Consider the following 26,806-nt stretch of genomic DNA (forward strand, 5'->3'; position numbering starts at 1 on the left):
GAAGTACAGAAATTCATTCTTCTGACAGCCTCTGTCACACTTTTGTAAGTGGTAAATTCTAGCCTAAAGGGATATCAAATCACAATGAAGACAGGCTTGCCTAGAAAAAATGTTCATAATTCATGTTTTTGATAATTCAAATTCAACATCAACCAGCATGTGCATATTAAAACATTATAGATGTATATAAATTTAGGCTGCCTTGGCCATAGTTTTTGAATTTGTTAAAAGAGTGAAGTTGAATAATAAAGTTTATACTTCGCAATGTTCTACGATATTCTAAGCTAATCAATTGCATGTTCTAATATTTTGTACCTATAAATGTTCTTTTCTCTTTAACTTCACTGTATGATCATTTTCTTTTGGCTTTTTCTTCAGCTAAAATACTACCACTTTGTAGAGGTTCACAAACAAATGCCCAGTGCTTTCTCTGTCAGCCTTTACCCTCCTGCACTGTTATTTTTGCTGTTACAGCCTTGTGAAGCTACGCATCCTCAACGTACCCTGGAAGGCATTCAGTATTTCCCACCACCAGATCCACAGCTTACATATGCTGTCTAACTGACAAATATATGGATGATCAGTCAGGGTTAATGTGTTATTGGTAAAATAACTATTCTGGCCCCTTCTGCAAACAAAGTTAGCTAAGTCTGCCGCTGGTCACTGGGCGCGAGGCGGCCACAGGCACGAGGGGGCCGTGTGCCCAGGCCCAGCGCACCCCACTCGCCCTCCAGGGCCTTCTCCGGGGGAACGTTGGGCCTCTGCAGCCTTGGACCCTCGTGCGGCGGTAGCAGAATCGCCCCTGAGTCTAGCGCTAACTTTATGACTAGATTGCCACATTTAGAAATAAAAAGCTGTCCCTGGCAGCTGGGCGGGAGATTCAGAAACAGCAAGAGAAGCAGGAGATGGGGCAAAGGCGCCAAAAGGGAGGTCGTCCTTCTGGCCTCTCCTTGGTAGCTTGTTCTCGTTACTGCAGACCACGGTGGTCAAGTCTGACCTCCAAACTCAAAAATGTCTCTTTTACCCTTAACATACCGGCACCGGGGTCCGCGTCCCGCCCCGGGGCGGACAGGAGCGGAAGCAGCAGCTCGGCGGTCTCGGCCCCACAGAGACCTTTCTCCGCGGCCACCCCGCTCTCAGTGGCCGCTGCGGGAGCCCGGAAGCCGGCGGGCGGCGCCGGGCCTGGCCGGCAGGGAGCCCCGCCAGCCCCGCTCGGGCGGCGGGGGCGGGCGAGGGCCGCTGCGCGCCGGCTGTCAGCGGCGCCACAGCCGTTGCTCCGTGCGGGGCGGCAGCGGCTCCGCGCACCGCTGCGCCATGGAGGCGCAGGCACAGGGTGAGTCTCGGCGGGACGAAGCCCCCCGGCGGGGCAGGGTCGGGGGGGACGCAGGGCGCTGCCGCTTCGCGCTGGGGACGCGCCGAGCCCGCGGGGCGGCGGCGCTTCGCACCGGGGCTCCACAGCCGGGCCGCGGCGGAAGCTGCCACCCCCCGGGCCGGGCGGGGACCTGCGGGGGGGTCGCGGTGCCCCGAGCCGTCCGGCGCCGCCGCGCGGAGCTGCCCCCGGCCGCGCTGGGGGCCGCGGGCGCGGCGTGACCCGGCCCGGCCCGGCCTGCTGCGGGAAAAGCGCCTTCTTCGCCGGTGCTGGGCGCGCAGCGGGCGCGCCTCCGGCATCCCTTACTGCGGCGCGTTGCTGGGCTGCGAGCGCCGTGTCCCTTCGCTGTTCTTTAGGTGTTTCACCAGTAGGTGGGTTACAAGTTCCAGTCAGCCTTTGTGCGAGAGGGTTTCGGGTGTTTAGAAAAATTTTATTTGGGACGTCCTGCCCCGCAGCGTAACACACCCTGCCTGCCGGAGGCGAGCATCCCGCGTGCCTCGGGCGAGCCGGCAGCAGGGCGCCGGTGCCGGGGCGAGGCGCCTCCGGGAGCCGCGGTCCCGCGGCCGGACTTCCCGCTCTGCGGGCGGGTGGGGGGTTTAACTTTAAAACTGGGCATGCTAAAGTGTTTACCATGTTTTGTTTTATTTAGCATGCGCTTTTGCAAACGCAGCCGAAACGAACTGTTCACTTCTTATATTGCAACTGTTACGACTAAATCTTTTTTTTGCCAGTTGTGTGCCAGCGGTCACTCACCGGGTACTGAAGCCATTCAGCTCCCACTGGGTAACATTCATTGACCTGCCAAAGAACAGGAGAAACTTTTCATGCAAGGTTTAGATGGCTTTTGGATCACCATAAGGTGTTTAGCATACGCGGATCTCACTCACCTTTAAGCTATCGCTTTTATTTTCTGAGAGCTGAAGAGTCTTTTGACTTCACTGTGCGTGGCCGTAAGCCAAAATTGCTAAGTAGGCAGTGAAACTATTTCTTTGAAAGCAGAATGTTTAGAAAATATTCTGTCATCCCTAAAATAAATAGAAGTAGGGAGGAGACATATGCTTATTGAAATGAAGCGACAGAACAGCCTTCAAGAATAGGTAAAAACTGTATTAAAAATATACATAAAAGAGCCAAATGTTGATTGTAAGTGCTGTGGTACATAAAGGCACACAGCGGGGAGTTTGAGTTAATCATGCTTATGAAGGAGAGAGCCTCTCTAGCAAAAGCATGCTGTATATGCTATCCTAGTGGATCCATGGCTCAAGCTGACTGGCAAAATAAATGGATTTATGGCTGAGTTCCTGTTTGCTTTTTTTTTTTTTTTGAAAAAAAGTCAACACTGAGATTACAGCATGAGGCTGGTATTTAAACTGATTTCTAAAATACATTCGTACAGGTAACTACTGTGAAGTTCCTGTTCTTTAAATAGATGCGCATGATAAAGGATTTGGTCATTTCTTGTTCTGTAGAATTGATGGAAAACAGTGTCTGATTCTAATTAGTGAGATAATGGTATATGTTAATGTGAATTCTTTCTTCTCCCTGATTAGTGAGGTGAATACACTCTTAGTATATGTTAAATACAGCCAGTAATGTATTTTGCTAATCTATATTTTGGTCAACAACTTTTTACTGAGTCTTCCTAGTGCTGTTACTGCCATAGAAACGTGTTTTCTTTAATACATTCTTCATCTGAATAGGTGTCTGTTGGCTAATGAGAGTATTTTGTATTGCGTTAGTGTTATCTCATTAAGGATTCTTAGCCCTTCTTTTTCCTGCATCCAATGCAGAAGCTTTTTTCTTTCTTTCTTTCATTCTTTTTCTTTGTAATCCTAAACTTCTCATAGCTAGCTGACAGGCAAATATGAGACTCTTCAAGGCTACACTCATTTCATAAGTTTTTTCTTTTCTATTTCTATCTGTGTGTTTTATCTCTGAAGTTCCTCAGAACAGTCTCCCATTTCTTAAAAAAAAAAATCTTTCTTTTAATGCACTAGCAGTGCAAGCTAAAAGCATCATGGTATTTGCATATCAGGAAACTTCTGTTCCAAAATGCCCCTCTCTCCTTCTAGACTTAATTCAGTGCCTGCTACTGCAGTTATGGAGCCTTGCTGGCAAAAAGAATTGAACCTGAATGTCTGTAGTGCAGTTGGATTCAATTAAGTACATTTAAGCACTGGCCAGAAATCTGAATTTATCAATCCCGCTATATAATTTGCAGAACATAGTTATAGAAGGTTACTAACAAAACAGTAGCAATTTGCTTTAAAAAAGAAAATCTATTGAATTCAAGTATCTGCTTAAGCAGCAGGAGAAACGTGTATACATTTTAATGAGTTTATGAATTGCTTCTAAGGAACCTTTAAATGCCCACAGAGAAATAAATCCTGAATAGTCTGTTCCAGTGTGCTCTGCTGGGGGATTGCATTCCCGTTGAAAAGAGAAGGTAAAAGCTATGAATTCGAAAGCACTGTCAAGTCTCTCATTATTTAACACTTTGAAGATTTTCTTCAAAAGGACTTTTTGACATAATTATGGTTTTTGTGCCATTTTATATTGTCCTGAAGGGATGCTCTGCCTTAGTAGATCAATTGCATGTTCAAGAAATACACCCATGCAAATATAAAATGTAGATTTCTTCAGAGCAGGAAAATAATTTTGTCAGCATCTTTACAGAGCAGCATGAATCAGCTTTATAAATCTTTCTGTGACTGTAAAAAAAAAGTTATTATGTGTAATTATTTGGGTCATGGTGCTGCCTAGAGGCCGTAGCTAACTTCAGGAGTTCTTTTGTGCAAGGCACTATATCTGTCCATGCCCCAAAGATTGTGCAAGTTAAATGCTGTGATATTTAACTTGAAGCAATACAGAGATTTCATGGGCTGAAATGGAATTATTAATTATACTTAAATATGTTCTTGTGGCATTCAATGCTGACTAGATGAAGCAGACTTCCAGATGGAAAATAATAGTAATTAATGTTAAAATTCTTTTGTAAAGAAATAACCATATGTTCCGTGTAGACAAATTCATATGTGTAATAAACAGCATAAATGTACTTTACAACAGTTGTAACCTTTACGCTTCTGACTGCTTTTATCTTTCATTACATTTTCCTCTGAATGATCATATAGCGGGTCCTGGGAACATACCATTCAGTTGTACTTTTGCTAGGTGCTAAAAAATTTCGTAAGAACATATTTGTTTTCTTCCTATGACTATCAGTCATTTCTAAAGTGAGACACTTTGGAAACACAATGTTTCTGCCTGCAAGACAGGAAACTCGGGACTGTGTCTTTTCCTGTGCTGATACTCTTTCTGGACTCAGGCACAGATTAACTGACTTACTCCTGCATAGTTTTGCTACTAGCTTAAAACCTTAAATATCCTCTAGCTGTGACAGTACTGTGGATGTCTTCCATTTGTCTTTCATCTGAGAATCCAATATGACTCTTAACATTAGAACTTTGTTCTTAATCCCTTTTTCTCCTTTTGCAATACTTACATGCTTTTTTTTCTAGTTTCAGCCATAATCATACCTCCTCCTTTCCTTGTCCTGCCTTGTTTCTTCCCTTGATGAAGCTTTGATGTGCAGCTTTCTGCTCTTTGCCCTTCTGCCTACCGAATATCTTTTGCGTTGGCTAGTGTTACATTTTTGGAGGTACCTTGTCAGATGATGAAACGTAATTTGAAGTATTTGAAGGGTGCAACTAAACTAGGAACAAACGACAAGGAAGAAAAACACTAGCTGCAGTGAAAGGAGGTAGAAAACTACTATTGAATCCCTTTTTCATCCTGACTTTCTATCAGTTCTGCCATGTCTATATTTCTTTCCCATCACTGAAGTCCCCTCTATTTGCCTCTACTCAACCATCTTCTTACACTTCTGAGTCTCTGACAGAGTTTTTTAGGCATCTCGCTATCTTAGCTATTCCTCCTTACAGCTATTTCTTACAGCTACTCTGCAGCCTCTGCTAGTAGTTGTGCATTGTGGCTGTTTTGCTTAAAGTGGCTGTACATGCCCCTGTCAGGTGTGGTACTGAGAGATGTAGTTGGTTCATATCTTAGACATCTTCTCATCTAGGCCAGTGTCTCACAGGCTGCAGCATTGTACTGCTTTCCTTTGCTGTATGACCTCGAGGGCCAGATGCAGCTGACCTGCTTCTCTTGTGATCCTCTGGCCAGCTGCATTTGGCTTGGGGGCTACTGAGCTGAAGAAGCTGCAGCTAGGCTTGTGCCATTTCTCTGGGGCTTATGATCACAAGATTGCCATTAGAAGTCACGCTGCTAGCCCTGTGGCCCTTTCCCTGACCCCCCCCCATCTCGTAGTCTGATGCCTGAGGTCTCCCGTGGTGGGAGGTGGTGGTAAGGAGGTCTTGCGTTATTTATGGTTAGGTGTATAGGACTCCAAAAAACAGGGTGTTGTCAGCTCAGTGGGTGTTCTCTCTCCCTCCTCCTCATTAACTGTGGTTACTACAAGAGAGAGGAACCTGGATGGAGACTCTCATAGTGGGAAGGTGGGATAGGGAGCACATGGAGAGGTTGCTTCACTGCAGCAGCAGTGCTGTGTCTGCTGCACTAAAGGAAATAGTCTTACTGGAGAGGGCTGCAGCTTCCCATACCCCATTTTGGGGTTGGTAGCTATATCGAGGAGCATTACTTTACAATTTTGTACTATGTTCACCACTCCCCTAAGTACTGAGTCAGACTAGTGGCCTGGAGCCGATTTAGTGAAATTGTTCTATGAGAAAAAGAATCCCTCAACTCAGTTATAAGTTCGTCAGTGCACAGGTTTGTCTGTGTTCGTACGTGTGAGAAAAAGGGAAGGATGAGGCGAGGGAAACCTTAGCTTCCTCACCCAGCACTGGCTGCTGCTTCCTTTCGTTGCTAGAGGTGCATTTACATTCCCCAGTCTATCTTTAAAAGGAAAATGCCTAGGCATAGGTGCTTCAAAGGCTTCAGGATCAACTCTGTTAACCAGGCACTTGCGCTGTCTGCTAACTGCCTTTTGGAGCTCATCGTTACCCAGCTATGGAAGAAAGCAGGAGAGGGCTTTGCAAGGGGTCAGGAGGATACTGGGATAATTGAACCAGCTAGTGATAGCTTGCATATTTTACTGCATGCTGGAGGTCTTGTGCGCTGTGTTAATAAGATCACGTGAAGATGAGGTCAAGTGAAAATGGTAGGGTTTTAATTTATAGTAGAATTCTTAAATATTTAACAAAAGTGCCCAGAGCTTGAGATAAAAAGGATGAATGATAAAAAAGCAATTATACTAAATGGAGGGAAAATGTATGCATGGAATAAGTTATCAGTAATATTACCAGATTTTAAGCAAATAAGTGTCTGAAAGCAAATGCAGTGCTTTTATTTTACCCTTTTGAACCTGTGCTGCTTTCAGCTTTAACACACTTGTCACAGGAAGAAATTCTGTTTGCTGAGGCTGAGGAAATTTGAGTGGTTTCATTGCTACACAAGAGAGCTAAGACTGTAATGTGGTGGGGTTTGGAAAACAGGTATAAAGAGACACCTATTCTAAAATCTAGATTTTAGAATAGAAATCTAGCTGGTTTTATGAGTGCATTGCAACTTTTCCAGTTTTACAGTAGTGAAGCTATGCAAAACCAAACAAACCAGCCCCCGAAACGTGTTTTTAAATTCTTGCTCTAATTATTTTTGCTGTATCTTATTCTTTTCATTGGACTGTTAATATAGAGGTCCTACTGTGAGGCAGCACAAGTATAGTCTGCTCTCTGTCAGTGTTCTCAAATGTGTTAGTGGAAAGATTAGTCTGCCGATACCCTTCTGATGTGCCTCGCTGCCTTGCTCAGTACTGTACAGAAATGTGTGGACTTACAGGCCATGTGCTGCTTGAAGGTTGATGATGTGGCACAAGCTTGGCAGAAGATTGCAAAGTGATTGAAATAGGTTCTACATGACTGTATTTAGGAATTTAGATGTTGTTCAGTAGCTTGTTTTAGGATAATCCAGGAATTTGGGTTTAGAAGAACTATAGTAAGCCTTCAGTTTCAGAAGGTGTTTTAACGGTAAAATAAGATCTTTCTTACTAATCAGAAATACCTTGGGATAACAAGTACTAGATCTGGGCAGGCTACTTTTATCTGAGTTTATTTGGATCCCATAGAAATGCAGAGTCACAATGTCAAATTTTGAAAAAAGTAGCCTATTCTTTTGTAGTGATTCTGCTGCTCTCTGAAATGGGCATTTTTACTGCAGCATTCTCTAAACGATCGCATACTGGAAAGGGTGAAAGGGGACTAAAAAAATCTGGATTCGAGTGTCAGATGTGACATTGACTTTCTCTAAAACCTTGGGCATGGCCATTGATTTGCTTGACCTCTAGGACAGAGGTATTGCTCCTTAGCCATCTTTGAGGTCCATGGATCAAAATCATGGTATAATAGCTAACTCATTGTTACACTTCTGCATCCGTGGTGTGTTTACATGTCACAGGCGGATAGTACTAAAGACATATTTGGTTATCAAGTGTTTGTGCTGGTTGCGCTTTATCACTAAATCTTCTTTTCTTTCTCTTGTGCCCAGTCTCATTCCCTGTCTCTCTTTGTAAAAAAAAAATAAAAATAAAAAATAAAAAAGCTGAATGTTAGTATTGGGGATCTTTTTGCAGATATTATCTGAAAGTCCAGAGCAAGTGCAAAGAATTGGACATCTTTGAAGTGATACGGTCTTGAGTACAATCTTTGTCATGGCAGAGATATAAAATTACACTCTGAAAACTTTTCTGATATTCGTGCAAGCAAAAATTGACCATAGATACAGTGTTGGTTTTCCCAGTAAAGTATCTGCACAGAATGTTTTTGTAGCAGGCAATGCAGTTTTAGTTTAGACCTTTCGGCAAGAAAGACATTAAAATACTTTTGTTTGCTGGTAAGTGCAGTTATTGTTTGCTTTCCCAGGCCCCAATGGACCAGATCCTGCCCTAGCTATTTCTTCCTCTTTTGAGACCCATCCGTTCTGTTTTTATTTTCCATTTGTACAGCCTCATCTCTATCTGGGCTTTGCTTTGATTTGTGAAACACTGTCCCTTTCTAGCTATCCAAATACAGCTGTCTTTCTGTAGTACCTGTGCCACACTTCAAATTTACAAGTAGTAACTGCCAGTTAACTAATTTATAAATCATAAGTATGAAAAGCATGGTAAACAGTATCCATGGTGTAGCATTAAAAGGCAGGTTCCTATGTTCACCTGTTCAAGGAAATTGCCTTGTCACCTGTGTGAAACTAAAGTACTGCATATTTGCAGTTGCAAGAAAGCTGCTGATAACGATCCTGAAGTTTTAAAATACCTTTGCCTAACTTCCTTGGAATAATTGTATTCATTGTGCTTTGGGTGAATTTGGAAATAACTTGTCATGCTGGTGTTGGCTCAGATGTTTTAGGTGCTTATCTAATTCCTCTTTTTATGTTTCACATTTTAATTAAAATCTTCTTAACTCTACTGAGTAGATCTCAGACAGGCCACTCTAGGAAAAGCCTGTAAATTTTTGGAGAATGACTTGAAGCAAATGTGTTTAACTAGAATGTCTTCTGAAGGCTTCAGCTGCTCTATGCTCTTTCTGTACTGGGTTGCCTGCTAAATTTTCATTAAAAAGTGATCAGTTGTATTTAAACACAATCAGATTTTCCTTAGAGATGAGTAAAATGTATATATGTTATAGAGTTAGAGGGGCAATTATGCCAGGAGCAGAAAATTATCTTCTGCTCAAAGTATTTTAATAGGCAGATGGCAGCTATTAACTTATTATTGTGGGAGAAGGGAATCAAAGTCGTAATTAGGGAGAATGATCTTTGCCATGTAATTAAACTATCTAACCAGTGTTATACACTATTATATACATGTGCGAAGACTAAAGAACCAGTGAAGCCAAGTCGTCTTGCAGGTGTAAATCCTGCAATCGTGTTAGGGGTCAGATGATGGAGAAACTGTGATGATGAAGAAAAGATGATGGTGAAGAAGAAACTTGAGTAGTTGGACTGATGGGAAAAAAAGGACTACTGAGTAATGTCATTGATACAAATGGAATCACAATGCAGTTTGAAGATTTAAATAAGGTCTTCACAGAATTAAATAACAGATGCTGTCAGGATACTGGAAATGAGATACTTCAGGTAGAGACAAAAATGTCTCCTGCCTGCGGTTTTAAATTGCTTCAAAATAATAAAAACTAGAGAAGTGCAGGAAAGTTGTTCTAGATAATGATCAATATAGATAAAGTCCATATTAAGCACAAGGAATAAAGGAGAATATCTAATGATAACAGTTTGTAGCCATTCCAAAGAGATTCAAAGGCAGGAACGAGATTTAGAACTAGATCCAGAACAAAAATGTCAGTCATGTCCGAGTCTGCCCTGAAATACAGAGAGTGAATACATCCTGAAAGGCAAATGGTAAGTAGTATTGTAGTCATAGTTAAGTGCTGCAAAAGGGAATTGAAGACTGGGGAAAGGTAATGGAGAATAAGATTTTAACAGTTAGGTTGAGAAGGGATGAAGGCACGAATGGAAGATATTATCAGATACAAGCACTGGAATACTAGTTTATTTCAGAAATGTGTCCATTCTGCAACAATGTCTGCAGAACAGTCTTCTCAGATGAGGTAGGAGAAGGGTGAGGAGCAGAGGATTGTCTTGTGTTACATTTTAAAACCTCTTAAGGTGGCGTAGGAGAAGTTATGATAGGCATGATACGAGGCTGGGTGATCAATATGGATTAGGGCAGATGTTTGAGTGATATTCTTATCATTGAGTGTGATCTAATGCAATTTTGACCCTCTTCGGTTCCGGATTATCTTCCCTGTTGATCTTGAAGGAAGAAAACACATGCCCTGTCTGTGATGGCTGTGACTTTGGCTGATACTTGAGGGTAAATCAGGGACTTCAGAGATGGCACTGAGACTGCCCAGTGTGGCTGGAAGTGCCTGTCTCTGTATCCTGGGCCAGTAAATAGCCTCTCATCCTGGAATATGGTCATTTGTATAAGTCATTCTGACTGGAGAGGCGTGTATCCTCTTGAAACCCTACCCAACTGGAGAGACTGAGAAACCTGTTCATACGGGAACTTCACAGATACCCAGAACCCTATCCCCAGATGCTTCCACCCACAATGTCACTAAGCAGACACGTTGCTTTTTAACAATGTGGTACAAAACACTGAGTGGCCATAAATGCAAAATTAATGATGCCAAGAACTGTGAAAGCCTTAACATGGAGCTTAACATTAAAAGCAGAATAATAAATATCTCATGCCATGGTTCAAGGTGCTGCCTAAAAAAATGAAAAGACTAATGAAACTTTGCATTGAACAGGCCTGGATACGCAGTGCTATACTGATTGACAAGTATTTTGTTCAGCCTGTCCAGAAAATTGCAGTGTTGCACTAAATTTATCAGATAAACCTCCAATGGGAATGGCTTCCTCACTGTGTAAGGCAGTGCATTTGCAGGAGGCAAGGAGGCACAAAATAAAAGCTGTTTTTCAATATATTTACAGTGTTTACTTTAACAAATAAAGTCATTTTAAATGTAAGGCCTGTGAAAGGGAATATATGGACTTCCTCTCTGATAAAATGGACAGGTTTAAAAATAATATAAAGATAAGTGAGCTATATTTTTTGTTGTTTGCTTTTAAATTCAGATGCAGTTGTACTGCAGTTAGCTATATCGAGGACTAGGTGAAGTACCTTTAGAGAAGCCTGGTGGAAGTCTGCACCATCATGTAATCCCCTTTAGGGAAAAAGATGCACTAGGGCAAAAGAAAAGGAGCAGGGGGGCTACACCTGCCTGTGCCGTGGGTTGAATCACTGCCTCTTCACAGTGGCTGTGCACTCTTACTTGGTTTAACACCAGCCCTTAAGTAGTCTCTGGGGAGAACAACTGTGCCTACATTCCACTTAGTGGGTGAATTATTGTTATTAATTTATAATTGTGATGCTGCCTGCAAGCCTTAGTCGCAGATCATGGACCTGTTGTGCCAAGCAGTATACAGAAAGACAGTCCTGGTCCTTAAAAGCTGTAATCTCTACTCTCCCAGTGTGAAAGGTTGAGCAGATGTAGGGGGATATAATTTATCCCATCTCATTTCATCATTCCCAAGTCTGTATTTTAGTACATGTAATGGTGCTAAAATATTTAATCTGTATAAAAGCAATAAGAATTATAACTTTTAGCTGAAATGAATAAAGAATCTGTCATGTGCCTAGTTATAATTGCTTGTTGTGCATTTTTCCTAGTAAGTTTACAAGATCAGAAGTGAGAGTGCATTTGCGGGAGGGAAGGTGACACTTCTGCTTTATGGTGCTGAGATAGACTGGTTAGAGAAAAAGAAAGCAACTTACTGGCCACAGAGCAAGATCTTGCTCATTTTTAAATTAGACTTCTAACAATCTTGTTTTTACTTATGCTTTTAGTGACCTGAAGGATACATATTGCAGTTACTTGAAAATTTTCTTTTTTAATTAAAATATAATTTTATCACTCCTTGCAGCCCTGATACTTTGTTGGAAGTTGATTGAGGAGGCTTGTGAGTGTAATTATACTGCAGTTAGATTTCTATCTAGTGATTTCCTTTTGCATCGGGCTTTAGAAAAGTACAATAAACTGATCCTTTCTTAGGAGAAAGGCTATTAAATCATGCCATTAAGTTTCTGTGATTTTGGTTCAGCGAAGCAGATGTGTGAGCTCAATTATACGATTGATGGGATCTCAGTTACATCTACCAGCTGAGGATGAGACCCAAGATGCCTGTCTATTCTGAGATTAGAAAAATGTACCTTTGTGTATTTTTAGTGTGTAAGGGTGGTTTTAAAAAATTTAACTGACAACTTCCACCTCTGACTGGCAGCATTTTCATGTCATAGCTCTTATCTTCCCCAGCATTTCTTTTTCTCTAGTCTGATTATGTATGCTTTATTCCTTCATTTGTTTTATGCAGTCTGTTACAGTTTCTGGAGTACCTTATTTGTAGAGAACAAATCTCTTTTGTGACTCAGTGTCATCCACTTTCTCATTCCCCATTATTCCATCGTGACTTCATCTTTTTTTTTTTTTTTCTGTTCTGCCTAAAGAAAGAAAAGACACGATAACCGTTCCACTTGTGGCATCTTTTTCTTACCCCTGACCGCAAAGAAAGTTGCACAGAATGATCAATAGAAAGCACAGTAAGTGGCACAATACTGTCATTACTTTCAGTATTGACATAATAGAAAGAAACATCTGCTGTCATTGAACTGTTACATTTCACAACAATTGCTTTGTATTTTCGTCACTACAGCTTAGAAAGTGATATTGCCCTTGTCTTCCCTGGGCCAGCCAGATTATTATTTCATATAAAGACAGCTAGATGTGTTTGGATAAAATGCATAAGATACGCCTGCCAAACATTGCTGGATGTCTCAGTGATTTTGCTTGGAAGACGAGATCCTAGGTCAAAGCTTGGTGCCTACCTTTAAAAAGTTTTATTTATTTATTTGTTTATTTGCCAGGATTGCTTTTGTCACTTCTACCCAATTCACCTCTGTCCTTTAGGAGAAAGACAGGCTCTATGGTATTTGCTAGGCTTGAGCAGTTTGGTCTCATCCACAGTTAGGGTCAAAGACGAAGGAAAATCTTCCTTCAAATAGTTTGTTTACTAGATGGATTAAATGAGAGAATATTTTCCTATTTAAGTTCTCCTGGGATAAATTCCAAGTGAAAAAAAATAGTAGTGAAAATCTTCCAACTTTTATTAAATTTTTTAATCAATTTAGTTTTTTACTGTATATGCTTCTGGTCTTTTGTCTCTTCACCTCTCCCCCATCTCCCCCCCACCTCTGTATCTGGTATTAAGACTGACATGGTAAAGAAGATCAAAGACACTAATGCAGTGTCTGGACAGTTCCTTTGTTGTGCTTACAGTTTCATCACTTAGACTTAATTGCAATTTAAATTTGTGAACAAGTGTTTTCCAATTTTAAATGAGAAACAGTACTCCTGTGTACCTTGCTATGCTGTTAGCTACAATATAGTGACATGGCAAATGAAGCTGTAGCATGTCATTGCTTACTGTGCTTCTAATTAGAATATTTTCTCATTGATATGGGTACCAGATTACAAATTAGGTATGCTATTTTTAATTGGTCAGGAAACAGATATGCTGAGAACTCTTGTAAATTAAAACACAGATGATAAAGACAATAAGAGAAAGAAAAGGGCTTTACTACTTAAGTGTTTTGTTAGAATAAAGGATCATCATCTATACGTTTCCCTGAAATGAATGTCAGAGAATTTTAGCACCTAAAATCTGGTGTTCTTGCCTTTAATTTTGTTGTCACTGTGGTTAATTTGACAGACGTCACTGCCAGTAGTGTTTTCTTAGCTTGATGTGGAGTATTCTACAAAATAAGCCTGAGAGGAATATGGAGAAAATATATAAAAAAGACTGATTAAAACAAGTGCATGCAGCTGATCTTCACAAACCTGAATGTGGAGTCTAAAAATCTATCTCAGATTTTATCATTCTATTCTTCGATTAATTTAAACTTTGTGAAAAGTTACAGATCCTATAGTTTCAAAGTGACATAGTTAATTTGTCATCACTTCATTGTGTGATTAAAAATTCCTGGTAGCAAACATATGCATGGGTACAGCTCAAAGTTAAATCAGGTTTAACAGCAGACTGTAAACCTTCTATTACCAGTCTCAGCCATAAGTAGCATGAACTTTGGGAGAGAATGCTAAAATGCCCATGGAATGTTTCAGCATACTGTAACTCCTTGTACAGTTGCTGCATTATCTTGTCATATGAATCTTTTAAAGATCACATTAAATGTATTCCCCCAGCCATCCACCCCCTACTTTTCTGTATAAATACCCTAATACAAATAGTTGCCTGCTTAATCCTTTTGAGTTGGATCCTTCTGTATGATTAGCAGTTCCTTATTTCTGGTAATCCTATACTTTTCATCTTTCCTGTATGCTTTATCTAATTATATATGACAGCAAGTAGTATGACCTCTTAAAAATGGCGTAAACCAAGCAGCTCTTTACATTGATTTATATCCTACTATATGCTTTCCTGTGCTTTATGGAGGCCTTTTGTTTGCTTTTGGAGTAACATAGGTTCAGACACTCACAAGTCTCCTCTTTGTGGAGGTTAAATGAGTGACACATGGATATGATGGATATGTTCTTAGTGTAACTTGTTTTAGGAATGTGAGGTTGGATGAGACCATACGAACCTTCAGATCTTGTCCCCAGCAATCTCAGACACTCACAAGTCTCCTCTTTGTGGAGGTTAAATGAGTGACACATGGATATGATGGATATGTTCTTAGTGTAACTTGTTTTAGGAATGTGAGGTTGGATGAGACCATACGAACCTTCAGATCTTGTCCCCAGCAATCTCAGGTCACCAGAAGAGGGGGTGTCTGGAAAGGCTGATTGAGGGAGGTGGACCAGGATTTGTATCCATCTCCAGATAGAGTCCTGTGATGGCACATGCCAGACCTCAGTCTTGACTGAGTTGCCATGGAATAAGTAGAGAGAAGGGCATAGGAAGAAGTGGAGAGAAGGGAATAGGCAATGAAGACTCCTATATCTGTGGAAGGTGAGGGATAGGAGGTTCCTGGAATAGGTTCTAGGATCACTTCTGCTCATTCGATGCTTCTTGCGTGATTTTTCTGTGGAAGAGCAGAGCTGGACATGAGACACAGCAGCTGAAATTGAATTCGGGAGAAACAAGAGTGACTTAATCTGGGCAAATGGAGGAGGAGAAAAATAATGCTAATAGGTGGTGGTATGTGTGCTCCCCCTACCCCCATCCTGATGTCTCACCTGTTAGTGGCCTGCGTAAGCAAGCCTTGAAGAACCTCCACTTTAGACCAATACCAAGAGGTCAAAGGTTAAAATTGCTGCTAGGAGAGGATAGAAGAGATCCAGGATTAGATGAAGCTCATAATTCATGTTGGGAAGCTTGCAACATCCATGCTACAAGAGGAAGCAAAAACCATCTACACATCCAACAACTTCTGTTATTCTAAATGGGTGGGAAGTTAATTTCTGATTCCACATCTGGATGATCTGGTATGATTCTGAAATTACACCAACTGTGCATCTGAACAAGTTTAATTACCAGAGCAATTCCAGTGTTTCCTGTTTTAACAACAGCATGCGATGGCAGGATCTTCAGTATTCCTGGAAGAAGTCAGGAAAAGGAGCAGGGAATGCAACCTGATGCCATGCCTCCAAGAGAAAGGACACATATACCAGTCCTGGAAAAGGGGGAGCATTTGGAACCTGAAACTAACATTATTTTGCTTCTCCTGACAAACATCCATTAAGATTTGGTGTTAATCTTGAAAACATTTCAGCTACTTGTACAGCTCCCTCCCCAAATTGACCAAACCTTCCATGACTCGTTACTAAACCAATGCACGTTTAGGCAAAAGTCAAAACATACTGTCACTCCTGGACCAACTAGCTCTATGTTATTGGATCATGAAATTGGGCAGAAGCAGAAGAAGATTATTCAAGGCTTTTGGATCATATGAGGGCAGTACTTGTAGGTGGGCTCATATGACATCCCTTAAAGTGCACTGGATGGTAATAGTCTACTTCCTAGAAACCTGCCCTTAGAGGACACAGCTCCATCATCAGCAGGGACTTACAGTGCTCCCCTCGCTCTGGAGATGCTAGTTGTAAATGCATGAGATGGCAGCATCTAGAGAGAAGAAGTAGTAACCGGGAGAATTTTTCTGCTACTCTGTGCAATGCAGCACAGTGCAGAGATACCCATGAGCTCTGAGCAGCTGGTATATGCCTGTGATCCAAAGCAGAGTTACTAGCTAAAGGCTTAGGACTAGTGTAATTATGTTATCACAATACTGTGTCTTAGTGGATAAGCTGTGTAACTCAGCATGGCTAACTAGGTGAGAACAAATCTGTACTGATGCAACTAGAGTCTGAATTTAAGCTGGTTGATGTTGACCTATATTCTGCTCCATTTCACATTAGAATATGTCCTGATTGTAACTGCTCTGCTTTTTGCTGCTGCCTTAGCAATGCTGTTGACTACATAAAACTTGACTTTGATTTAGCAGGATTAAGGCACCGTTACGTATTGGTCTAGAGAGTATCAAGTATCTTCCAGCTGTAGAATTACTGTGAGTCTCAATGCAATGAAATCAGTTAAACTTAATATTCAAGTTTAAGAATCCTAATATAGTAGGGTTTTTTAGTGTCTTTACTTTTGTGAACATGCAGTTAAAATGCATTTAGCTTCCTGCACGTAAAACCAATTGGTAATTTGACAGTAATGATTCTGAGCAGGCATATATTTATCACTTCACACAGAAAACTAATTTAGCAATTTGGAATTGTTTCACTTGGAAATTTTACACCAGATATGTCAGATAGGGCCTTAACTATGAGTAATAAATATTTTCACTAATTCTGTAAGTTAGGAGAAGGAATAACTTCAGTTAATTTTACAGTAAGCTGTTGGGAAAACACAGCCTGAAATGTTACCTGACCAGATTCTGGTTTGCAGCTTCTCAACAAGTGGTCTGGTTCTCTGCATTTTGTGCCACTGAAATCAAGGCAAACCATTCATAAACTGGGGTTCTGCTGAGAGTGAATACAGGAAATATGGATAATTTAATTAAAAAAAAGTCTGTATGTCGTAACTGTTGTAACTGTTGTAACTGTTCTTTAGGGTTGTATAAAACAATCATGGGTTGACTGATACTTTAATAAGTGGGTTATGATCATTTGAATACTATTATTTATAATAGCCTGAGTCTAAAGGAAAAGATGGGTTTTACCTGGAGATCAGCAAATTCAAATCTAGTGTAAAGAGTATCTTTTCACAGGAAAGGTTTACCTTGGATGTCTATTTTAGTCCCTGTGAAAAGTTATAGATTACATATATAACTCTAGATATATTATGACTATGAATAGATATATAAGCATATATGGAGATATATACTGCATAGATGTATAGTATATAGGATGTAGGCTATCCTATGTATAGTTATATTTTGGTCTTTGGGGTAATTAAGTTAAATTATTTGATTCCAAGTAAATTGGAAACCTGTTAAGTTCTTTCCACTCCCAGAAAAAGAAGTCTGAAACTAACAGGGAAAGCTCTGTGTTGCCCGCTCAATTACAGCAACTGTATGTATAAGCTGAGTGTTTGTGCATGCATACTGATGAATGTCTGCATTGCTAAAGTGCAGATTTATTTTTTTTGCAGGGGGGAGTAAAGTACATAATTGCTGGAATTGAACGTACATGGTGAAGTGTAAAAATGCAGTGTTATTTTAAAATTCTGGCTTTTAGATGCCTAAATCTGGCACTTGGCTACTGTAATAGTGTAGCAAAATACTGGATTCTGTGACTCGCAGCTCTAACCATTTATCTGAATCAACTTATCATTGTGTGTTTTTTTTTTAATGAGTTGCTAGATTAAGCATGCTAAACAAAATGCATAGGTAGATTAAATGCACTTAATAAGAACCTATCTTGTTCCTTGATTCTTAAGGAGTTACTCATGTGCTTCATTTAAGATATATCAGCCATCTCCCTGAGTTTTTATATTTTATTATGGTTCTGTATTTGCTGCATCTATAATCAATGTCTGAAAGGTGTGAAGGGACCCTACAGGGAGGGTTGAGAGCAGCCTGTGCTTCCCGTGCAGAGTAGAAGGTGGAAGAATTTTTCAGGGTCAGCACTACTAGCAGTAGAAGCTGCTTTACTACCAATAACAATGACTATTCTTCATGTATATATTGGTGTGAAAATCCCTGCACGTGCTTGTTCTCCTTGGAGGCTGCAAAACTAAAAAGTTGTCCTGTGAGTAGGAGAACGTCTGTAGCCTGATTTTCTGTAGTTTTGTGTCTTGCGGCTGGCTGACTTCCCTGAATCACCCTAATACTGTAGTTTCTCCTGGGGCTGAGCTGAACTCCTCCTGGGTAAAGGTGCTGTAGGAATGCCAGTGTGTGCATTGGAGGAATGGATGCCATGGTGTTCAGAAGTACAAACTCAGACATTTTTCCTGTTGTGTAAAAGAGATGTTATATGAATGACCTTTCTTTCTTGTGTGGTTTCTCTGGTATCTCATATGAGGATGAACTCCTCTAGCGTTCTCTTTGTCGATTAAATCACTGATTTAAGTCTTATTCTGTACCAGGCTGACTGTTTCCATTACATTTAGTATAAGAGACCTCTAACTCTGAAATCTAACATTGGACTTAGTGGTTATTAGAGGGGAAATAGCCTTTTTAGACATATGTGCCTAAAAAGAACAAAATCTTTGGAAACTCACTTGTATACTTTGCCATGCAATTGCTTGAAATTGTAGACACTAAAATCTCTAGCATCTAAATCACAGGGACAGAGTTTTAAATTTGCACCCTCAATCGGTGGAAAGAGTTGAAATCTCTGCTGCTTCAGGAAGCCTGTATTCTCCCTAATGTGTTTGATTTGCTTTTTCTTTTTTCCTAAGTCTGAAGACTAAGAGAGGCAAATTTGACAGAGAGTCTGTAGGGGTAGCCCAGACACTGACAAGGAGTTCTCTTCAGGTTAGAGTGAAGAAGGATGTTTCTGTTGCTCAACTGGTAAAAGAGACTGAGAAGTTCAGCAGAACTAGCACTAGAACTGAAACATCCTACCTGTGCCGGTAGACTTTGCCCAGGACTGAAGTGGCCAGTGGTAAGTGTTGAGAAGATGCCAGTGGAGTTGTCCTCAACAGGGAGTATGGTGACAGTGGAAGACTAGGGTGGAAGGTGACATCCAAGACTGAAAGGTGCTACATGTGGCTGGGAAAAACAGAGATCATGAAGGAAAGACAGAAACGGAGAAAAGAAAAGGAAGACTCTAAGAATAGGTTGGTAGTGACAGTGCTCATGTGAGGAAGATTAAGAACTGATACTGGCTGAAAGAAGACTGAGACACAGAGTATGGTAGAGAGATGTTGAAACTGGAACTGCGAGATGACTGGAGTGAAGCCGTTGTGGAAGGACAGTAATGCCTATGGATTGAGGGATCAGACAAGAATTTAAGGTGCCTTGGGAGCTGCATGAGAAGCAAGAGATAAAAATTGGGACTGACACTGGATGGGACCGCAGAGGATCATGCAGAAGACTGTCATGCATGTGTTTTTTTGGAATGGATTATAATTGCAGTTCTGTCTTGTTTTTTTTGAACTTGACCCTTGGTCTCGTTTAGTGTCACTCAGTTGTCTTTGGTGATTTTGGCCCCTGTTAGCTTCCATATCTGTCTATCCATTGTCCAGCAATTCTCTCTATGTAGCCAGTCTCAAACTAATGATATCCCTTGAGTTCAGCTCTACCTTCTGTTTAAGTGCCAATGCGCTAAGATCTCCTCAGCTCATGTCTTTTATAAATTGTGCTCCCAGATTTTCTTAAGGTGTTTCAGCCTTGACCCTGTTCCCCCTAGATTCTTCCCAGTGTTTCCCAGAACTGTCCTGTACTGCTTCTCCATCCATGGAAAAAGAGCCTGCTTCCAAGACTATAGGGGGTAAGTTTAGCCTGTTTCCCATAGCAACACCGTTAAACCTCAGACAAATACAAAACAACAATTGTGTTTAGGGGTGGAGGAGGGCTAATAAAAGTAATTTGGGAATATTCCTGCTGAATAGCCTATATAAAATGTATTTTTCCTTTGTTGTGATTTTGGAAATCTGGGTTTTCCTGGCAAGCTGTCTCTTGGGTAGTAGCTAAGGTATCAACTTCTTTTATACATTTTCACTTTTAAAAAGACTTTGGTGCTTACGGTGCTCTTTCCTTGCATATGGTGCCAGGCAGGGGTTCAGCACCTGTTACTGCTTTTTCTCTCCCCACTTGTGGGAGATAATAATTAACAAGGCTGAGGTCACCACATAGTGCTCTGCAGTGAAGCTGATGATAAGAATCAAATCAGTTCCACTCTGCTAAATAGCAGGAAATCCAGGTATGCTAAGGACTCTAGATGGAAGAAATGACAGAAAGCTGGGGGGAATTTTGCTTTCTTCTCCAAAGGACATGCATGAAAATACGAAGCACCTATTTGGAAGCCGTTTAAAACTCCAAACTCTTGCTGCTTGTAACTTCAACTCTGTACTGCTGAAACTTAACTAATGGCACATTTCTGATCTCTGTGTAATAGAGTACATGGCCCTGCGTGAACCTCAGAAAGAAGTTGGTCTCTTCTGTATTAAATAGCACACAGATGTCAGGAGTCAGCTGAGATAACTGATTTTTCAGCTAGAGAGGCGAAATATAGGGAAAAGTCCTATTGGAGATGTATACTGAAGGAGAATTTTCTTTCACGCTACAAACTGAGAATTTCTAAAAACAGATTCTGAAGGAGAGAGAGTGTTTTCTGTTATCTAATGTTTTGCACTGTTTGTTTTGTATACAGAAAATGAAGAATGAGATATTCTTAATGACTGAAGTCATGGCAGTCATTCTTTTCTGAGCTGAATGATAGGAAGATAGGATATGTTTTGTTTCCTCTGAATATATTACACCAACCAGGTCCAGGTCTTACAGGCATTTATGTATGTCCTAGTTTAGTTATCATGCATTCTGGTATTGACCTTTGACAGTCAGAAGTAACAGAAGGTCTGGTATAATAGGTCACCCTTTACAGTTTTAGATGAGGAATCAAGGTATGCTTCTCTCTAAACATTTGGACATGTACAAACAGTAGGTATGGCATTTGCTTCTGCAAACTATGTTCATCTCTATATTTTCAAATTGCTGCAATCAATCAATCAGAAGTGTTTTTAAAGAGAATTTGGCTCAGAAATATACTTGCTGTATTGCTCAGTATATTGTCACTGTCCCATCAGTGATCCGTATTAATCAGCTTTCTTTCTCATTTTGAGGAAAAACAATTTTCATTTTCTTTCCTTTGCTTTTCTGTTAAAATCAAGGAAGTGCCCAGTCATGGACTAGTAGGATCTGAGATGATTGCTTTCTTGATGTGATTGCTGCTTTCACATAGTAGATCTCATCTGCTATCAGATGAGCATTCTCATCTGACATTGCCAGTAGCTTTTCAGAACCAGAATGGCAGAATCTAAATGACCTTTAGCAGGAAAAGATTGTGGGTTTTTCACTCACATTAAATCAACCTTGGATTTTTAGAAGATGTCAATATCATGGCTGAAATGATTGATAATAATTGTCTTGACCTTTTAACTCTTTATTTTAAGGCCTGTTGGAAACACAGTCTTTACATGAAGCAGATGAAGACATGGGCACTGATGTTGATTTCACCAGTATGATTTCTGAAGAAGAGAAAGAAGAGTTAAAGACTGAACTAGCCAAGGTAATGAATTTGAATATCTGTAGGTGTTAATTCTTCTACTTCTTGAAACAGGAAGATACTAATTACATGATGAAGTTCACATCATAAAGGCATGCTCTTTCTTTTAATAAAATTATTCTAGGCTAGAATTGTGTAAAATGATTCATTTCCTTAGATATTTTTGGGAGGTTAATCATCTTTTACCTGCTGATTGTAGAGATAAATATGCCGTTTTAGTCAACAAATGCCATTTGTCTTTATTTATAAACTTTAATTTATGAAGAATGAAATCTGTTCTTCCTATTAGATCTATGGAATTGTGCTATCATGGTGTGACTCCTGATGGAAAAGATTCTTTGTATAATGCTCAAAGGAAAAGCTGTTGATGATGATTACAGAAAAGTGATGATGATGAACACAATAATTTTGCCATAGTTTTGCTTCCTTTTGGCACTGATGTGTTTAGAGAGGGTTGGGGTTTTTTTTGGGGGGGGGGGGGGACATGGAGGTGGGTTTTTTTGTTGTTTTTGCTTAAGTAAAGAACTTCATAGCATGTCATGACACCATAACTGTTCAGAATGCCACAAAGAGGTTTAAAAAATAGTACTTAATATCAATAAGGTGGGAGGAAAGAAGCCTGAACTATGTGGTCTTTGTATTATAAAGGTTAAGGAGCTTGTTTCAATTGGGCTTACAGTGGAAGAGTGGATTCAGTTTTAATTCTGTTAAAGACTGCAGAAAAAGCAGTGAAATTCCTAAGTGGAAAATGAGTGAATGGGAAGAAAATGGAGATTTACTTATTTTAAATATGAGAGAAACAACAGAAGTCACAGTTGTATGAGGAGGGAGTTTTTTTTTTTTTTTTTTTTTTTGTTTTTTTTTTTTGTCTTAATTGAAATAAAGAATGGTTAAGACAATAGATTGGAAACTTTATATAACAAAAATAGACTGTCAGCCAAGTTGAATGCTAGAAAGTTGAAAATTTGGAACCATGAGCATATACCATCAAAATGTAAACTGACTAGGAAAAAAGCATTCCCTCTTAAGTCCATTCTTCCTCAGTGTTCTGTGAAGCATCTGCTGCTATGAAACAGAATAGACTTATGCAGAGGACAGTTCTTTTGCAGAGATTAATCTCTCTCCTTCATAGAACAAAATATTTAGTGCTAGATCATAATATTAAATACTCTTAGAAGTCATATTCTTAATAACTTTCAAGTCATTCAACTTAAATGCTGATTTACAATTTCCTAGTGAGACAAAAACGAAAGGATTATTTTCATTTTAATGTTATATAAAGCCTGACTTTTTTCTGAGTTGTTGCATCACTTTTTCCTTCTTTGATGATCTTATTACTTCAGTAACCAGTAAGAAGGAAGCTTATTTTACATACTCAGTTCATCACATAGCAATAAGATAGGAATTGACATGTTTATTATTGGCTTTTCCTCCCTGAGTCATTGTTGCTTTCTGTACACTTTTCTGGTGAAAGGGACTTAAGAGAGGGATGGAAGGAAGGAATATAAAAGAACTTCCTGCAACCATCTGAGAATGATAAGCCTTTCTCAAGCGAGCTCATCCATGAGTTTCTGGGCATCCTTTCTGCTTGCTGATTCCTGTGGGATCTGAGTATTTTCAGTGGTTCATGGTAGAAATGCTTTAATTTATATACCAACATAGAAGTGAGAGATTGCCTTTCAAATATTACCATCTTGACTGATGTATAAATTATCACCTGAATTGCTCACAGCAATTTATTGGTTTACAACTTACCCTTAAAAGCAAAACAAAACTGATAGTTATTCTAAGAAAGATTTGGAAAACTTTAATTAGGAGCGAGCTAAGTCTAAACTTAAATGAGGCTTATGATTCTTAGAAAAAAAACTTACAAAAAGATGTGTAAGACCTCAAGTCCTTCAGAAAGTAACCTCAGTGGAAATTGGATAGTGTTTTCTTTCAAGAAGTTGCTTGTTTTTACTTTAAAGCCCCACTCTTCTCTACCAGTGGTAGTTTTGTTTTCTTCCGTATCCGTATGTGTGGGATAATACTGCCGATGTTAGCCTGTAGGAACAGTCACCCTTTTCTTACTGCTCAGGAAGTTCCAAATCTTCCTTAATGCTGAGATCAGTTAATATTTGATGGAATCAGGAACTACCAGGAGTGCCTGGTGTGCATATGTTTAAATGGAGAAAATGAGCTGCATCTCTGTCTTCTATATTTGCTGTATTCTCTTTCTTCTTGCCTTCCCTCCCCAGCATTAAAAGGGAAATTTACAGTATTGTTTTTCAGGTATGTTTGCTGTATTCTCTTTTCCCACTCCCCTGCTACTTAGTCTCTTTGTATGGTAAGCCTTTCAGCGAAGGCACTAACTCTGATCTTGTATTTGTAGTCTGACTAACACAGCAGGGCTCTGACTAATTGAGGCTTGGAGTTTCTACAGTGCAAGTAAAATAAATGTTACAGGAACTTCGAACAATCATCTGAATTATCGGAGGGCAGTCTGATACTTCAGAATAATGGCAGAAAATTGTAGCCTAAAAGCTTTACACAAGGTCAGAAGCAGATTTTCTTTTCTTTTTTTTTTTTTTTTCCCCTTGGTGGGGGTGGTGTGGTACAGTCTCCTGAGTCATGACCAGGGCTGAGGTCTTCTGGCTATCCCGGTCACTGCCATCTGTTGTCCTTCTATTCTACCCATCAAAGTAGTCATTTACTCCCTGTTGTCTTCCCCCTCCCGTATCTTCACCAAAGTAGCTATCTGATTTGACCTACAGGCTTTCCAGCTGGTCCGGAGGCTCTAATTTCAGTGTGTTACTTACTACATATTTATTCTCAGTGTGAGGAAAGATATGAGTACCTGTTTCTGCAAATTTATGGGTAATTTTATTGATAAGTATCCTTGATGTCACTGGGAGATATTCACCCAAGTAAACTTGCATATCAACAGCCAGTGAGCCTGGAGGTGTAACCTTTGAGCTACATGATCTGGGGGAGAGGTAAAGTGCCTGTTATTTTTTGCGCTGGGCTATTCTGTTAACAGTTAACGACTACTTTATTTGAAAAACTAGTAAGGCACTGTAGTAAGGTGCTCCCATTTCCTTACAAATATTTTTAAATGTTTTTGTATACATGTTACACTACTAAGCAATTCTTAAGAAGTAACTATTCGGTAGCAATAATCAGCTTATTAAATAAAATGGATAGTCAAAATGCCAATAGCCAATGGATTGACTTTGTTAAGAGGTAATTTTTCTGTATGCCCACTGTAAGTTTCTATACGTTTTTTGGCATAAAAAGGATTACATCAAAGAACAACATAGGGAAGATGCAGTCTTGTTTATTTGAAAGCCAAAGATATAAAGGAAAAGATAATTTTCTCACTCACAAAGTGATCTTCTTTCAGTTATTGTGTATTCCTTCATAGTTGTTCTTCTCTTGTTATAAGCACTCTACCAGCGATATAGCTGGTCCTTCCTCATTACTTTTTTTTCCCTCTCTTTTCGTTATGCCTTTTCCAGCTTTTCTTACAGGCTGTATCTATGCAGCAAAGCAAAGTTTCAGTCCTGCCACAGACAGGCAGATCCACACTGCCTGCAGTCTAGCTGCCACAGTAGTAAACATGACGATGAAGGGGTTTGATCCAATGCTGGGGACCTCGGGTAGCTGCAAGCCTTAGCTCCATGATAAGCAAGGTTTTGTGGCAGTGCTCTTTCAGACTTTCTACCTCTTCCTGCATATTTTCACCTCCATGCCTCCCAAGTGTTTTTGGCAGCATGACTAGGATGGGCTATGCTGTGAACACAGCTGCAGGGGTGAAGTGTCATGGCACAGCCACAGACAGATGTACCAACTCACAGAGGCCAGTGCGAGCTCCTCGGGTCAGCACAGCTCCTGAGGCCTCCTGTCAGGGAGCCGTGGCCTTGGTTTCCCCACCAAGGCTGGGTTTACTGGAGTTGCCAGCTCATTCTAAAGTGTGTGTGAACATGTTGTCATGCTGCCAGTGTTGCTTGCTTAACTCTCTCTTTATTTCTTTAAACCATACCTGGTAAAGCCTGTCCCTTGGGTAGTTCATGCTCAGAAACAGTCATGTCTGCCTTCATGTCAGTAGTGATATGTGCCTGTGACCTTACATGTTCAACCAGCATGCTGCTTGTGCTGGTTTAATGGGTTGCTGCCTTCCTTTCCGCTCTGCCTCCAGCCCTTGTTCCTGCTCCCTGTGCTGGGCAGGCACAGGCATTTGTGGAGCTCTCAGCACTGGATCTAGGAACTGATCTGGCAGAAGGATAACTTTTTTTTTCTGTGCTGGTTTTTACCTGGTTCAGTTCTCCCTGACCAGATGGGCTGCACAAATAGCTAGGCCAAGACACTATACATTGGGTGACGTAGTGCAGGAAAAAAGTATGCTTAAACAAATTTAGAAATACATGTTCAACTATGCTGTCTTCTGTTTTCACTTGGGACTCCCTAATGTTTTTATTACCTACTGCCATGATTCTTGAAAGTAACACAATAAACACTCAACTTACCATTCAACCCTTTTTCAGTGAATATTATTCCAACCAATAGCAGACTTTTTCCTCTTTCACATTTTAAGTAATACCATATATGTTTCAGAATATAGATAATATGAATTTACATATTTTTTGTATGTACCAGTTTATCCAAAATGCTCCATTTCATTGCGTAGATATTCTCTCTGGTTTGTTTTCATGAGTTGTTTTATGAGTGTCTCCTGGAAAAGATGGGAAAGATTACATGTTAGAGGATTACTGTTTGTTTGTTTAAGGCATGCCACCAACTTAAAAGATATTGAATCCCTTAAAACACATAATTTGCCCTAAATAGTCAAACAAAAGCAAACCAAGGGAAAAAAACACTTTTTAAATTTTTTTTTGCATTTATATGCTGGACTAACTGGGACTCTATTGTCTTTCTTCCATATTATTTGTCCCAGATTTTGGAGATCTGTCTGTATTTGTACCTCTCTTAGGAACTCACCTGTGTGATTTACATGTTAGGTTAGCCAGCTGCTCTCGGGAATCAATTTCTTAGGTCATCAGCTCTTCTTCCTGCTTTTACGGGTGGCCCACGCAGTAACAGGGGAAAGAAG

General features: G+C 40.2%; 1 protein-coding gene across 5 annotated transcripts in view; it reads left to right on the forward strand.

Moving 5' to 3' along the window:
* Positions 1-996: 996 nt before the first annotated feature.
* The window catches only part of TPD52L1 (TPD52 like 1), a 63,960-nt gene continuing 38,150 nt past the window's right edge, over positions 997-26,806 (forward strand). For 3 of the 5 annotated variants that reach the window (XM_026105045.2, XM_026105046.2, XM_026105048.2), the window contains exons 1-3: positions 997-1,333; positions 19,843-19,923; positions 21,605-21,720. In XM_026105045.2, coding sequence (XP_025960830.2) covers positions 1,012-1,333; positions 19,843-19,923; positions 21,605-21,720 — 519 coding nt within the window. In that variant the 5' untranslated portion in view covers positions 997-1,011. Of the gene's footprint in view, positions 1,334-1,523; positions 1,741-19,842; positions 19,924-21,604; positions 21,721-26,806 lie in introns of those variants that run through there. The other 2 variants (XM_064508940.1, XM_026105047.2) reach the window with 2 other exon arrangements.

Source organism: Dromaius novaehollandiae, chromosome 3 (genome assembly GCF_036370855.1).
Source record: "Dromaius novaehollandiae isolate bDroNov1 chromosome 3, bDroNov1.hap1, whole genome shotgun sequence".
Classification (NCBI taxonomy): Eukaryota; Metazoa; Chordata; class Aves; order Casuariiformes; family Dromaiidae; genus Dromaius; species Dromaius novaehollandiae.